This window comes from Anser cygnoides, chromosome 1 (assembly GCF_040182565.1).
Source record: "Anser cygnoides isolate HZ-2024a breed goose chromosome 1, Taihu_goose_T2T_genome, whole genome shotgun sequence".
NCBI classification, from domain to species: Eukaryota; Metazoa; Chordata; class Aves; order Anseriformes; family Anatidae; genus Anser; species Anser cygnoides.
Genome location: NC_089873.1, coordinates 139,401,531 through 139,418,558, shown reverse-complemented (window position 1 = coordinate 139,418,558; position 17,028 = coordinate 139,401,531). Strand labels below are relative to the sequence as shown.

General features: G+C 38.9%; 1 protein-coding gene across 5 annotated transcripts in view; it reads right to left on the bottom strand.

Annotated features, from left to right (window-relative positions):
• PPP2R3B (protein phosphatase 2 regulatory subunit B''beta) overlaps positions 1-16,982 on the bottom strand; it is a 51,338-nt gene extending 34,356 nt beyond the window's left edge. The window contains exons 1-2 of one of the 5 annotated variants that reach the window (XM_048051167.2): positions 16,896-16,982; positions 15,066-15,511 (exon numbers count right to left, since the gene is read on the bottom strand). In XM_048051167.2, coding sequence (XP_047907124.2) covers positions 15,066-15,410 — 345 coding nt within the window. In that variant the 5' untranslated portion in view covers positions 15,411-15,511; positions 16,896-16,982. The other 4 variants (XM_048051169.2, XM_013180694.3, XM_048051168.2 and 1 more) reach the window with 4 other exon arrangements.
• Positions 16,983-17,028: the final 46 nt, after the last annotated feature.

Genomic DNA, 17,028 nt, shown 5'->3' with positions numbered 1-17,028 from the left:
TACATGAATTAGAAGTGAGGGTGAGGTAAGGACAAAGTAAGTGTTTTCACATACCACCAAAACACTTAAAGTTCGGTGCTAGTTGAGGAAATACTGAATTTCTCCAATAAAAACAGGTTTAAGCTTTTGCCCTCACAACAGAATTTCTTTGAAACATTTATAAGTAGTTTTCCTAAGAACCACGCATTTCAAATGCTTCTATTCTCAATTAGGAGCTCACTTTAAAATGGTGGATTTAACTCACTGTTGTAAAACAGCAGAGGCACTTGTATGAACTACATAGCAACAACTGATCTCATCCAAATAAAAGTCTAAAAAAACACCACCACGAAGGCATTCAGAATCATCATGTACAAACAGAAGCACTTTGACATATTCTGAGTTAAAGTTACAGCTTACTTCAGTATATTTTAGTAAAACGTAAATTAATCCCCCAGGGGAAATACACAGATTGTGACTATGCAGATTAAGGAAAACAGTCTGAAAAGTCTAATGGCAATAGGCACACCAACTTTCTACTGCATATGCCTCTGTGCAAACATACTTCATCTATACTACATGATTCGGTAAGCTCCCCTGTCTTTTTGTTTGTTTGCAGAGAAGTACCTGTGCAACCTTCTAAAATACAGAAGAAAACATCATACATGAAACCTAGTGAAATACTGCTAGTTGAGGAATAACTTCAGTGTATTTCCTGAAATTTGCATGGTTGTAAAGATACAGCTGAATACAATAACTTAATTGTATAAGAACTGAAAGACAAACCTGGACCTGCTGAAAAGCTCTCAGTCTCTTCTTGAACCTAGAAGGTAAAACAAAATCACATCCTCGAGCTAGCAATGCCAACTCCTTTCTTAGATCAGGATCTTGCCGCAAAGAAATTTCCTTTATCCTCATGCTTTCGGATTTCATATAATGCCTCTGTGCCAGTCCAGGCACTTGAGTCCCAGTAAATAGCAGAGCTGTTGTATTATCACACAGTGCCACTTAAAGCAGCAGCAGCTGCGCCTGAGTTCTGTGGTATTATAAGAGAGTCAGCTCAACTTCGCCTGCTCCATACATTAAAGGGAACTTGGCTGGAATCACAAAAACAGATTGGAAAGTCACTTTGGGGGCCTGCCCTTTCGTACATGCATTCCAGAGTCTAAATGGGATAGTATGGAAAAAAACAAACCTGTTTGGAGGAGCATCTATAAAAGCAGCTTCCAATTTTAAAAAAAGCAAGCCCTAGAAGAATGTGAAGAGGCCAGCCGTGGTCATTTCGTAGCTTCCTCCTCCTCCCATCCCCCCCCAGCTTTTCCTTCTGTCACAAAACACTCACTGTCTAGCTTCAATTAAGTACCTCACCAAAGGATAAGGCTTACTGCGCAGCAATTAAACTCCTTTTAAGCTCTTCAGTCCTTTAGCAGGAACCCTATTATATCAGAAAAATGAAGACAACAGAAAAAGCTGCAAAATTCCACGGAGAGGCTCACCTAGTTTCATATAGAAGTACGTTAGGAGTATCAATGATTTAACAAAATCCCCCCAAAATTGACAGGATACATTTTTCTTGCTTAAATAGTAGTTTTTATAAAACTTAATATCCATGTATTAGATTGCATGCCTATCACATTTCAGTAGCACTAAAGTTAGAGTTAGCTACCTTTCTACTCTATTTTCAGTTTACTGAATCTTACATACATTTTATGGGGAATAAGGCTACTTTTTGGTCCACAGCAATCTCCTTCCCAGAAACAGACATTTGATAATCTTTTTTGGTAATCTTTTGTGGAAGTTAGTGACATTGTGTCCTTCCTCTTCTACATTTTAGGTACATTAAAAGATAACAGGTGAGGTTTTTGCATTAACACTCTTAGCCCCTCAAATTCTCTAAGATATTTTATGTTGCATATTTTACATTGCCTGATTAATGCCTCTAAACAGTCATGCACGAGTGTAGCTACTAACAGCATAAATAGGAAGATGTGGCCAGTCTTCCTGTTTTCATCCCTTATGCTCTAAATAACCTTCTTGATTAGATAAAAATGTACGCAGCCAGGAAACACTGAAGCAACTATTTCACTATGAAGCTCAAGTTTTCTTGACTACATTATATTAGCTCCATTGCATTTATCTTTAGCCTCATTCATCTACTCATAACCATTCTGTCATATATCAATATATAAAAAACTCCACAATACACAGCTTGTGAGATTTAGAAAAAGGGAATCTATGAAAAGGTACCAGTGAAACATGATTTGTCTTAACTGAATCCTTTTTAACGCATGTTGTTAGGAAGTAAGTGATGACAGAAAGCCTGTTCTCTTGGTTTTAATTTAGTATTTAGTTTTTCCCCCACCTCCTTCTTTATTGCAACTTACGAAGATATTCATTTCTCTCAGAAGTAGAGCAAGTAAGGGATTGACTAGGCAAGAGTCAGATGTTGTGGTTGGCATGACCAGGCTATCAACCTGCACAGAACAAAACTGGCTGTCACTTGCTGCCTTTTAGGAAGACCAAATCAACCAACCTGTGGTAACCCTGGGCCACAAGGAAGCCAGAGAGGAGCAGGGAATGCAGCACACAACAGCAGCACGCCTGGAACTTGAGACGAAGGACTGAGGTGTTAGAGTAGAAGAATCCTACTTGGGCAGCAGATGCCAGTTCCAGACTAAGATGTTTGGGGAAGGTCAGGAAGGTTGTATTGCACACAGCAATTGCAAAGCAGATTGCATTTCAGGTTAGGGAAAAAAGGCCTTCCTTTAGAGAAGGAAAATATCTAAGAAAAAGTATCTGCTCACATAAATTGCTCTGATTTCATCCCTTCTCACAAGGTGATAAACTCCAGTTCACTAGTACCATCATGGCCTTGTTCAAAGTGGCCAGATTACATCATTAAGATGACTGGCTGCCACAAGGAGAGCTAAGCTGAAGGACTGAAGCTCCTGTTCACCTGAATATGCTGAAGGAACCTCAGTAAGAAATTGTTGTTCTGAACCCCACTTTGAAGAGTTGTGAATTTCAGTCCCTTTTTCAAATGAAGCTCTGAGTCTGTCACCACTTACTAATATATTGTGTTCAATATTTTGGATATTCTGTTTCATTGGTTTAATACCACTTCACAGCCCAAGTAGATGGTACATCAATCCCACTGCTAGCTTAATGTTGTACTAGCCCTCCTGTCACTAGCCTGGTTTCAAACCTAGTAGTTATGTACCTGCATGCAGTATAGTTTTTGAAAGCACACAGGCTACAATATGTGAAGAATCTACATGCAAGTGAACACTTAGTTGCAATGCACTGAGAGGTAAATACACTGGCAGCTCTCACTTCCTTTACACCATCCAAATAGAAAAAGGTTCTGTACTGTCCCATGTAAGCAGGTACAAGCATTACGAAACGATGTGGTCAAGAGCCCCCCTATGATCAGTTTTCACCTTCTCAGTCATGAATTAGTCACAGGAGAAAGGGAAAGTCAGCCTCCATCCAGATTGAACTAGGAATGTTCAGGTGTAGTGTTACATTCACCCTAACTCTGAATTCTCTCCAGTGAAAGCTAAGGCAAAATCCTTTCCTGGGTGAAGGGCTGGATGCCAGCCACAAAGCTGTTCAAGTATCCTGGCAGCTTATTATTAGCTAGATAAACAGAAGGGAAGATGCATGCTCAGAGCTTCCTTCCAAAGCTAAAGATACACTCTATGAATGGATCTGACTCAAGGGACTGTGGTTAAAGAGTTCACCACTTTAGCAGTGGTCTGAACATGTACAATAGTGTAATACTTACGTGGCTGCAACACAAAAAGCATTCAGGTTGGACACATTTTGCTAGTGTTTTGGGGAACTTAGAAGAAATAGAAACATGAAGCATAACAAAAAAACCAAAGCATTCGTCTACAGAATGCAGTTTTTTTTTCTATATCTTCTTTCAGTGAAAAGCATATACTGACAGTAGATTTAAAGTCTTAGGAGAGTATCAGAAATTGGCCTTAAATCATACCAAAAAAGCGCATTCAAATATTACAGGAAGCTTCCAAGAAAATAAGCAGCTCAATATGTAACAAATTGCATTCAGCCATACAAAACCTGGGTTCCAGACATCAACCCAATCACACAAGAACCATGGTGACAGCAGGCCCATTTGGCCTTTGGAGACACTTTAAGGCTGCGCAAGTAAACTCGATGGCTACAGTGTGCACTATAATTGAATCCTTCAGCCGGCAATGCTGCAGAAATTAGCTTTCCCCTTAACCCAGAACACACTATCTGCCATATCTCCACAACAGAGAACACATGCAACTTCTCAAAAGGAAATGACTAGTGAGAGGCAGAAGAGAGCAGTTAAGAGAAGATAACTAAGGCAAGGTAACATATTTCTGAGTACATAGAACAGATATGAGTTACCATGAGTAACTTAGTACAAAGGGTATATTTCAGATGTTTTACGTGGAAAAGGCACTATTAGTACAAGCAAATAGCTCAGGAAGATATAAAAAAAGGTCAATCAGCTAAAGCTGCTAAGCAAAATACAGCTACTGTAAGGCAAGAAATGCATATAAATAAGAAGTGAGAAATATACCAAGAATGACAAATGGAAACAGCAGTTCTTTGCTAGACCAGAAAAACAAGCAGACAATAAAAAAAGCCCTAAAAGGATGGGTTGCCCCTCTCATCTTCAACAAAGATTGTAACTAGACTATCACCATTACTTAATATTATCTAATCTAGAAATAACTCTTGACAGTGGCCTTTGATATACTGAGAGATGTTGCAACTAGATATTAATTTATGCAAATGAGTCATCTTTGATCGATAATTGCTTGGTTCCCTATTCCTTCCTCCAAAGCTCCACAGTCCGACTGAATGTCTAACAAGTCTAGATTTCCACATAAAACTTACTGCTGAATGTCACTTGAGTCCTTGTGCAAGCATAACACTGGTTGCACAGGCACATTACTTACACTAACCTGCAGATCTTTAACCCAGCAAACCAGTGTTAGTCTACAGACCATTATTGTATCAGCAGCTCTTAAGGTACAAAGTGAAAAATAAGGGGAAGATTAAAAAGATGATGTCCATTTCAGTCAGATTTGATATTATTTGACATTGACCAAGGTGAGAAAACACAGCTTAGGCAGGCTCCCTAGCATCAGCAGTACTGTTCTATTTAACGCTGTACACAGCAACTTCCACTGATGAAGTCTAAGTGAGGAATAACAATACTTCTTGGACAGAAATCTAAAACTTCCGTTCAAGTCTTCACAAAGGCCTTTCAAGGGAAAAAGCTTCTTTATAGGAATGGATTAAAGCCTCAGTTGTCTGTGTGTTATTTTACATTATTATGAGCAATAAACAAAATATTCTCAGGAGAATGCAGTACACAGCAAGATTTAATGATCTTAAATTTTAGTAGGACAGGTCCTGTAAAACATGCCATATTTAGACAATGGGAACCTTGAAGAATAAATAGAAAGCAAAGAACATTCTACTTTTTGATCCATATAACTGCCTAAGCAACCTACGCACATTAACACTTACTGACAAGCTGACCCACTCAGGGGTGGCGATAACCTATTCATATTGATTTTTCGATATTGAAATTAAAAGCATTTTTATTTTCATTGACTAAAATCTATGGCTTGTATAAAATAAGGATGCACAAAGTTGAAACTTATCTATTCTTATATTGATAGATAAGGAAAGGGATTTAATAGCATCCCAGGCATGCAGTTTTCCAAGCTCTTCACATACTTATTTAGCTTGCTCCCTACTAATATATTTTCATTTCAAACTGCTTTGAAGAGATTAGAACAAGATGATGATGTACTTGTGAGACGAATACAACGTACTTGTGAGAAGAATGAAATAAAGCATTATCCATCCCTAACTCTCCTTTGAGTGAGTCGCCTCTAAGACCCAGAGCCCAAACAGTTTGTCCAGCGGTAGTCTGACAAAACCCAAGGGAGACAGTCTACACAGTACAGACCACAGAAGGAATCAAGTTTTCTTTTTTTTTTTTCCTTGAAGGATGCAATGCCTCCACCATGAAACATTCAGACAATAAAAAAACAGGGAAGACCTGCATGTGCACGTCTTTTCTAATGATTTAATTTTTCCGGTACTCTTGGAGTAGACAAAACAATGCCTGGAGGTTCTTTCCACTGTTACTGGGAGAGTCCCAAGTTTTTAGGAGGTAAGACACTGAACAGCAAGACACCAATTAGATGTAAGATATATGTTGATAGCTCAGGAAGGATGGGCTGATCAGATTCTCTGCGCATTACAAGAAGAATGCCATGTATGTACACCACGCCACAGGCTGTTATCAGATTAGAAGCAAGATAAGATACATGTCACCTTGCTATGATTACACTGCCTGGACTCCAAAGACATAGCACAAGCCTTTTTAGATTGCTAACTGCATCTGGCAGACTAACTTCAGCAAGCGTCAACACGAGATATTATAAAACCAAAGCCTGAAAGTTAAAGAATAGTAATATATCCCACTCAGAACAATTTTCACGTTCTCTGCCATATTAGGAAAAGATTCAGTTCACATTTTATTTATTTGTGCATAGCATAAACAGAGTTTTGATGGAAATAGGTTGCTGGAATGGTCTTTACAGGTGAAACCTCTTTACTATTTGTGATCTTCACATGAACCTACTCATTAGATCATGGAAAAAGCTGTACCCGAACTGATGATGCTGAGGTGGCTGTTAAACAGAGATTGATATAATAAAAATATCTATTTTGGCTTATACAAATTAAAGCTACACCTGCTCTAATAGAATGCTGTTTTTAGATGAACCATGATGCTAATGAAGTGTATCCACAGTGGAAGCTACAGTTTGTACATTTGAAGCTTATCAAGGTAAGCCTATGCACAGCAGAACACATTGAAATGAAGCGTCAGTTCAAGCTGATTAAGAATGCCACTTAGGCTTTCCTACAGGAGACAGGTACTTTTATAATGGAGCCTAATTTATGCATTATGCAACTTTTCAAAGTCACACAGACCATTTTGGATATTTACTTGTTTCCAGGTTGGTATTATTTACCTTGTATCACCTTAATTTAGAAGTTGACAAAGTAATCTGGTATATAAAACATTGTCATTCATGTTCTTAGATTGCCCAGCAATTTATTTAAACATAGGACCAACTGTTCAGTACTTATCACTTTGACATGAACTGAATTTTCAACGAATCCCTTCAAAAATACACATATTATAATTTCATTTCCAAAACTAAAATGATTGGTGTACAACAACTACTTTAATTTGGGCATCATAAGCTAACACCTCATGTAATTTAGTCCCTGAAATCACAAGATAATAATTTTGAGTCAGTGACAGCTGCAGGACAGCTTACCGCATATGCTTTTGCTCCAGATTTCCTTCCCCAAAGATCTTAAGGTAAAAATAAATCAAGAAGTTTAAGATACAGACCTCCTTGTTCTACAAGTCAGCCAGCAAGATTGCAAGTTGTAACTTAACCAACAATGGAATTTCTATAGAATTCCTATAAAGGCCCACTCTTGACCTAAAACTATCATGCCGATGGAGGAAATGGAGAAGCAACAGAAACTATACTGGTTAACAAGGAGCATAGGGTAACAAACCTCATAAATAATACCGAACTAAATAAAGGTCTTGTACTTCCAAACTTGCAAACAGAGTATAGTGGTAAAGAAAAAGGCAAAGAAAGGAGGCACATCAAAGAAGCTGGTCACTGGTAACCTTCTGAACTTTAGCTTCCAGTGTGGTAACTAAAGGGGTGAATGTTACATGTGAAGAAATAAGAATTAAGGATTAAGGCAATTTACAGATATATACCAATACAAACACACCGCCAGAACAGCAACAGTACTCTTGACTAGCAACTTTCTCCATTTTCTATCTTCGAGAGACTTGATGTAAGGTATAAATATTTTTCAAACATTCCACTTTACACTGAAGTTGTTACTTGATAAATAAGCCACTGTTCAATATTTTAGGAGACACCCTTTAGTATGTTAACAGCAAATAAGACAATGATAAAGGTGATCTCCGTTCCAAATCTAAAGTTTTCTAAAGTTTTCAGTTAAAACTTTTTAAAGGTGTTTGATGCAAATGAAGACTATTTATGAATACTAATGTTAGACTGAAGTAAGAAAAACCTAGTCTATTAAGTACCTTCAACATTATTTAATTTCAAAGTTTGCTTGATTTCTTAGTCAATGAGATATGCCACAAGAATAAAGACTATTCACTACATCCAATATGATCATATCCAGTAGAAATTTTTTTTATCAAAATCTGGATCAGCTGATTATCAATACAGATCTAGCTTCTATAGGAAGAAAACTGTTTAGAAGCTGTTCTCCTGATTGATAAATTTTAAAAACAGATCAAGTCAAGCAGTTTCATAAGCTTTGCAAGCTTTGTTTTGTCAAGGTGACAGGAAGCCCCAGATAAAGCCTGTTCATGGTGGGCATATTTACAGCTCCATTTTATTGATAGTTTTGCTGTTTCCCTTCTTTGCCCACTCAGAAGTTCTTTCTCTGCATTCTCCTTTCTCATCTATTTCTATAAATGCTGTGGAAGTCTCCTTGTAGTCTTCCAACTCATCTTATTTGTTGCCTGAAACCAGCAGAAGTTTCTATTAAAATCTGCACAGAACAAATACATAAGGCTTGTTTCATACGAAATAGAAACTATAGAACCTAATAGAAAAAGTACGCAAAAGGTTATTTAAGCACATATCTCAGCAGCCCTAAGAGCCCATTATCACTGCAAGTACCCATGGTCAAGAGATGGTACACAGGTGACTCATACTCAAATTTCTACCTATATTTAATACGGAATAGTGATTGCTATGGGAAAGAGGCACATTTAACATGAAGTACCAGCACATACTTATGAACACATCACTTGATCACTGGTTAGCTTTCTGTGGAATAACTTTAAGTTGTATCTGTCGTTGATAGAATACAAACTAATCTTAACTACCAATGCACTATTACTATCTGGTTAACTTGAAGATGAGAACACAATACTTCAACCCAACACAAAGGAGTTATTTGTATATTGTGACACAGTTAAAACATTAAATTTGGTACCTACTTGTTGTGGACTGTACAAAACAATGAATGTGCTTAACTGGTATCTTCTCCAATTAAGCTACTTAAGCTGCCTAATTTTCATTTAGTTCAAAACAGTTATGTATGCAAAGCCTCTATTTTTGAAAGACAGAACCATGATATTACCACTGGTATTTTAGAGATTCTTCCTGTAACACTGCTCGCTGAAAGTTTCTGTGCAGCCATTTACTATGTCCATCAACGGACAAACTAGTTCACTGGATGAACCACATTGTTTTGTACTGAAGTAAGCCCACACATACTTTTGGCCTGAAGATCATTTCTTGCTGACAGAGTAAGTGTAGGGCATGTGGAGGAGAGGTTCTCAAAAATCCAAGATGGGTTCTCAGCTGTGGAGTCTCTTGCATCTTTGAGGCAAAAAAAAAAGCTATCTTCATTATATCAAGATCTAATTTCGTCCCAGACTGCTCACCTGCTAAAACAATGAACTGTTTCAATGACTGATGTAGATCTATAATTAGCTTAAATGTTTCAAAAGACTGGTAATAGACAAGCAACTGTAAATATCTGCATATAATGATCTCATGCAACTATGATTTTTTTTTTTGCTTATTTGCTTTTAAACAACAGTTACTCCCACAGGAAAGAGTGCCTCTGAGTAACCAATTGCGACCAAATATTTGCATTTGTCCTGTGTCAGGAGTCATGAGAATTTTAAATTTAAAGAAAGCCACATATAATTCCAAATTCAGTTTTTCAACACTAGAAATGTCAAAAATGTTAGAACTGGTTGCAGCATATAAGGAATATTTACGAGTTTCCAATAGGATAGATATATCTTCTCTCTCATGTGGAACTGCCACTTTGAAAGAGGACTGTAAGAGATTACTATTTCTTCTAACAAAGTAGAATGTGTAAACAAAATAAATACTATTCCTGCCAAGTGTAATATTAATGTCCCAGGGTCCAATATACACCAATAATAAAGAACACTACCAAAAAGCTATAACAGTGAATAACTGTTTGTCATTTTTACACAAAATGACTAACTGGTTCTCTAATCAGGATAACGATTCTTCTGTTCCAAGCTATTCAGTACAACAAAGCTTAAGAATAATACAGGATATACCACTGGTACTGCTTATGTTGACCATTATTATTTCACCCCAGTTGAAACTAATAATGATTTTCTAGGAATACCCATAGCCGCAATCTTCCAGACCCTTATACGAACTTCTGGCTGTCCTTCCTTTGTTGGCACCATAGAAGGACCTTTACTGTGAACATGTTAGTGCTGATATCTGTCATATTACCTTGTTATCATCATAAAAGTACATCAGTTTGATACCAGGTTATTTACAGTCTGCTTTTAAGTCACAGGCTTGAGTTGGAAGCCAAGTCTGCCACCCTCCCAACCTAGTGATGGGAGACAGCACTACTAACGCTAGCTTTGCTCAATGCGGAGTTAGGGAGCATATGTGTTATGCAAGACTGAGTACAGTCTAATCTAGTTTGCCATGCAATCCCAATGCAGTTAGCGTTTCCCAGACTGTACTTAACACTGCTTCTAGTGTTAAGGTATACGAGGTAGCAATTCTGATGCAGGCAACATGCAAGACAAGGCACTTGAAACATCGAGACTAACATCAAAATTTAATAACTACCAAAGTGAATACCTGTCTGGATTTGAAAGCTCATTCCTCTTACTTTTCTAATATTTTATGAACAGTTTCTCTCCTTGTTAGCAAAAGGAGGTTCCCCAAAAACCCTACAGCCCACCTGCAGAACATGGAGCCTGATCTAAAGGATACAGATCTAAGCCTTACTACGTACCCTTTAACTCAAGTCATCAGTTCATTTGTTCCAATAAGCAATTATTAGTGCTGTTATGCTCAAACCTTTGTCTTAATGGTAAATGGTTTCATTTTAGTCTTCCTTTAAACTAAAATGGATTCTAGTAGTATCACTCTATTTGAATTGACTAACTGGAAACTGAAATCCAGCATAAATGGCAGTGATGAATAAAGCTATACCACAATATAGTAAAGCAGTAGGAAAAATTACAAATTAGAGAAATACAAGACAATGAGTTTTAAAAATTGTCATAGCATAACAAGCAGGAACAGGTTGCTTATCAAGGAAAGGATATACAGAAACCAACCTAAGAAGTACCTTTATATTAAAGGTTGACCCTGCAGAGAAATGGAAAATAACTTTGAACTTCGTCAGATCATATCACATTCTGTCTGCAACTCCCCTCCCTTCCAAAATGCCCATAGGGAATTCTGTGAATTGTTTCCCCAGATGCCTAGCACACCAGCTGGTTTGGATTAAACATCTTGCCTGCGGCATCTTTTAGGCCTTGAGGCCTGGCATTTTTGACAGTGCGATGAACAGTGTACAATTGTGTATACTCCATATGTTTAAGATAATTTAGAGTGCCAGAAACACTGTTAAACCCATGTACAGTAGTGATAAGGGTTAGAAGAAAGCTACGGCAACAATTCCTCAAGTTTCAAAGTTACAGCTCTAGAATTTCTTGACTATTTTATAGTATACTGTTGTTAAAGACAATTGTTGAAGCTTCTCTATGCCTCTGATTTCTTGTTATTTCAATACATTTAGCATATAAAAAAATCACGAATATACTTGAACAGTATAGAGCGCTAGCAAGCACTTTACATCACATAATGAAGTTCACCAGAACTTTGTAGTTACTGTGCTTGTACACAAGTTACTTGTGCAACAGACACAAGACAGACACCGGCCTCCCTGAGTGACATCATACAAGCAAAGGCAACGTACCTTTCCTAAAGGAAAATTAACCAAAAGCATCTAAACAAACACTGTTTTCACCCACATCAAAACATGCTAAGATGAATTTTCATAGTTGAATTCTGTATGGATTTCAAGACTGGTGTTCCAAGAAAGCATTCTACAATACTTGGTTTCTAAAAGCAGACAAACTTGTAGTATGAAAATGGCATTTCCTACACACTCATACTTACTACTTAGTAATGACCTGTGGATGTCAGCTTTCTGTTACCAGCTTTACTGCTTGATGTCCTCCGGAAAAGTTTCAATAGGAACATTCCCAGAGGCAGGAGAAGTTGTACAGCAACCTTACCCATAACTAAATGTAGTGATTCAGCTCAATGATACCCAAAACGTATCCTACCAAAATGAATTTACTACCTGTATATGCTGCATTACAAGAATTCTTTGTTAAAGCTTTCCTTACTGTATACAGAATATGCCTATATTGAGTTACAGAGCCCTAAAGAAAATCATTGTCCAGCTCTTTATGACTGGATGTAAGAGCCCTTTCCTAATGTCACTCTCAGGCACACAGAGTTGAGCAAGTTTTTTTTTTTTTTTAAGCATTTTCTAGAACTGTTACTTAGAGTTTAAATCTCAGTCATTAAAGCTACAGTAAAAGCTTTCTTTCTTAAAAAAGCTATTCAAAACATTGTCTTCCACTTACAGAAGCATGACAAGGACCTCAAGCTTAAACTCAAGTTAAGTAGGTAAAACCATTGTGGCTCAATTTATGAACACTGATGAAGTGCACAAAGCCAGATGCATCACTTTTGACACTGCAGTGGGTAATTTATGACTGCACAAGAAGGAAAAGGGGTATATTTTGCTTTCTATGAGAAAATCCACTGTCATGACAGAACATGTAATTATGCAGCTCCTGGGATATGTTAAGAGCTGGTGCTTACTCCAAATAAAATTTACATTTCAAAGATTAGGAACCTTTTGTATGATGCTTCAGTTCAGCTGAATAAAGTCACAAATAAGTTTCTTATCGCATAGAAACAATAAGTTTCTTATCGCATAGAAACTTCCCTCCATCCAACTCTTTGGATGAAAAAACACCTATCTACCTATCTAGTTTGCTTCTCAGCACTATACAAGTGATTCCAATTAAGCAAATAATGTTACAACTTCATGAATCTTACTTCTTTATGTTACCCACTTAGAGCAATCAACATACATGAAGAGAAATTACAATAAACAAATTAGTGATGGAATACATCATGTATCAGTGGCTTCTAATGGAAACTCTTCCTTTGCTCGCTTATCTGACACAAGAATAGACCAAGCATCTGCTAACTTTCTACATTTCACTAGAACAGAAAATACGAGGGTATGAACATAAAGGAAAAAGTAAATCAATTGTCATGCTTTGTAGTCTGGGTAGTGATTATGCATAAAATACAACTCTACTATTATAAAGGCAATCTGACAAGCTTCGGACTCTAACTGTGATGTCCTGAATCTAAGAAGTGGGTACTCCAGGTTGAACTAGATTTGAAAATTAATATTAAAAAAAATCAAGGTAAAACTTCAGATTAACTGTTTTAGTGCAAAACTGTCACATTGTTATGCCAGTGGGTAAAAATACAGGTATATGCACAGACACCAATAACAGACAATTAACTGACACTCTTAATCTTCCTCAGCTGTGACTGCCCTACCCCTTACCAACCTGAGGTGGCTTCCCTGGGACACGAGAAGGTTTGGCCAGTGGCCTGTGTCAGGCACAGAAGTATGGAGACTGGCTGAGAGCAGCAACCACTTACAGCTTACCCCTATTATTAAGTAACTGGAATTTATAGCACTACAGCAGAAACAGCATGCCTCTGTTAACAACTCCTTTGATACAAGGCAGATCATACATGCAATGCTTAGTTTCATCAGTCACCACACTTTCTATCCAGTGTTGGCTTTTTTTTTTTTTTTTACTATTTCTTAAGAGGTCTAGAAATTAGAATGAACTGAAATGCAAGCCGCTAAAAAACGAGTCAGGCTGGGGGCAGGGATGCCATTCTTGCATAGAAGACATTGTCTTTTATAAATTGAGACCTTCTTAGAACAGAAGCACTGAGTGTACCATGCAGTCCCAAAACAATTACTTTGTTAATATGCAGATTCAGCAGAGCAAAATTTGAGTCTTGCACTAACAATAGTGCCTGGTGTCATCAGACAGAGGAATATTTGCAGTCAAGGCAGTATTTTGTAAAAATAACACTGCAAACAAACATAGGGAACTCACAATTGTAGATAGATGCATTTACAGTGGAAGGGCTTGTTATGGGAAGCATGGTATTTGAAGCATCAACACCTGGCTTTGGTTACTTCTCACAAAACTAAGTTAAAGAAGAGATGGCCAAGAACTGTGATCTGTTTACTAAACTAAATAAATAACCTCTGTACACTATTATGTCTGATAATCTGATAAAACATTAGATATTTAGTATAAAACGTTAAATGCATTTCATGCAGGATACCCTATTAGCCAAGGCTAACTGACCTATCTATCCAAGTTTTGGCTATAAAAATTATTTGTTCACAAAGGCATTATGGAAAACCACTTTCTAAAAGAAAAAAAAAGTTATTTCTAGCTTTTCTACCACTTGTAGTTTGTTTATAACTTAAGGAACACAGGAAGACAGATACACCAGCCTTAACCTTATTGCACAGGACAATCCTTCAGAAAGCAGGAAGCACTTACCCTGACCTTTCCTTACATCTGCTGTACCCACTGAAGTGGCCAGGACATGTACATTATCAGCAAGACAGATCAGTATTGATCATTTGATATTATAGTTCTAACTATGGTAGATACACCAAATTAGTCAGCTGTACCAGATCAGGTGTTTTAAAATGCTTCCAGTTCTGCAGTTTTAAGGAACCAGGGCAATACTTTCTTGATAAAAAAAATACTGGAAATAAAAGCAATCCATTTTTCAGTTTGTCAGGCACATACAACTTATAAAAAGCAACAGAACTCCGAGGAGCCAAGACAGTCTTTCAGAAGCTCAGGCCACTGAGCACTAATGACATGCCAACATTGGCATTTCATGTTCTGTGGTGCTGCTTCACTTCCAGACACCTCCTGTGGAGGAACTAATTACTTACATAACTCAAAGCCACAGCCACAAAATTCACTTCAATTTCAACAAATAGGTCTAATAAGAAAGAAACAGACTTACTACTCTGGTTCCTGAAGATCTACGTGTTCCTTTAACATTAGAAATGTTCCTTGAGCTGGATGAAGTTGACAATGGAAGAGTAGTAGAAAGTTGAGGAGGGCTGAAAGACAAAGGTAGTCTGATATCTCCTAATATGCTTTGTTTGGAGTCAGAATTCTTAGTAGCGAACCTCTCATTTTTACTGTTTCCTGAATCTCCATTTCCAATCTCAGTTTTCTCCTCATTCTTGATTCTTCTCAAGCAGTCCTTTAACGTCAGCTGAGTCGCAGGCTGGCTAAACCAGCACAAAAACAGTTCATCCACCTTCATTTTCAATACAGGTTGCAAAACTTTCCCAGGTGTCATTTTCTACAAGTTTTCTTTCTCGTTGGAAGAAATTCCAAACAAAAGTCTGAGTTATCTACTTATTCCACTTAACTTCCAGTGTTTCACAGAAGCCAGGAGTCCTGTCAAAAAAACCAAAACACTTCTTTAATATTATAGTTTTAACAAAGTGCTGATAGTTATTCCCACGTGATATCAGCAGGCGTGGGGAGAGACACGATAGCATGCGATTACAAAGGCACAGAAACATTTTGTAAGCACAAGTCATTAATTAGAAGTCGAACCCAGAAAACAGCTCTTCTTAAAAGCATACTTTGTAAGTGATGGAGACTGGAGAAAGAAAAACTGCACCCAAACACAGCTGTCTAACAAGTGTTCTCCAGAAATGCATAATACATATTCATTGGGACAAACAGTCTTCAAAAACTATAAATGAACTTGGAAATAACTGCCTACAAGCAAACAGCTTATGCGAAGCCTGGGTGATAGCATAAAGAAGATTTAAGAAGCAAGCCTTCCAGTGGAAGGGTTTAGGGGTAAGTCTGAAGGCTGAATTTTCATCCTGAAGGCTGTGCCTGATGTAAAATCTTACACTGCAATATGCCAGTATTCCCAGGTTGAGCTACGCCCAAGCAGGCATCCAAAGATCCTTCCCCAGGACTTAGTACCATGTGCTCATTGGAGAGTTTAAGCACGGATTTATTCTGATATTCTCTTTCACAGGTTTTTTAAGGGCCATGTGGAACACAGTGCAACTTGAGGATTGGCATAGCATCATTTCAGGTCAAGTGTTCACTTAAAATAATTTTTAAAAAGTGTATTAAAAAACAAAACAAAACAGAGGACTGGAGCTTAGACCTGAGAACCAACCCCAGGTTACTATTGCCACCTCTGCAGCCAGATTACTTAACTGACCTGGTAAAACTCATTAAAAAACAGTAGGAATTGCAGGGCTTAGCTATTTACACCTCTGATGTTTTAGCCTTCACGTTTACATATGCCTTCAGAAGTGCTGACGCTTTAAGCCCTCACTTTTAAAGCCTTCACGTTTATGAACACTGAACCCACGCGCTGGAGGCTGTGGAGATACACAAGTTACGTCGCCGAGGAAGCCCTAAAATGGGCGACACCCGAGCTCGGGCAACACCCAGCACTTGGACTCGCAGCTCAGCCCCCGTCCCGCGGCGCAACTGTAACCCGTGAAGGCTGAGGGGCGCCCAGAGCCCAGCCACCCCGCCGGGCACGCCCCCCGCGGAGCCCGGCGCCACACACAGCACCGGCACCGCCGCGTCGGCGGGCAGCGAGCCGCACGCACGCCCCGCCCCGCCTCTCCCCCCCGCCCCGCTGAGGCGCCCGGGGCCGGGCAGAGCCGAGGGCGAGGCCGCCTGCGGCCGCCCTCCGCCCCCCCGCCCAACGGCGCACCTGCGCCCAACGGCAGCAGCACGCGCGACCCCCGCGGAAAAAGGCGGGAAGGAGCGAGCAAAGGGAGGCGCGCGCAGCACTCACCTGCCCCGCGCAGCGCCTCCCGCCGCCGCCTTCAAATCCGCGCCGCGCCGCCCCGCCCCGCCCCGCGCCCACCGCCCCGGCCCGCCGACATCTCGCGAGAGCTCCCCCGCCCCGCTCCTGGGCTGGCGGCGGG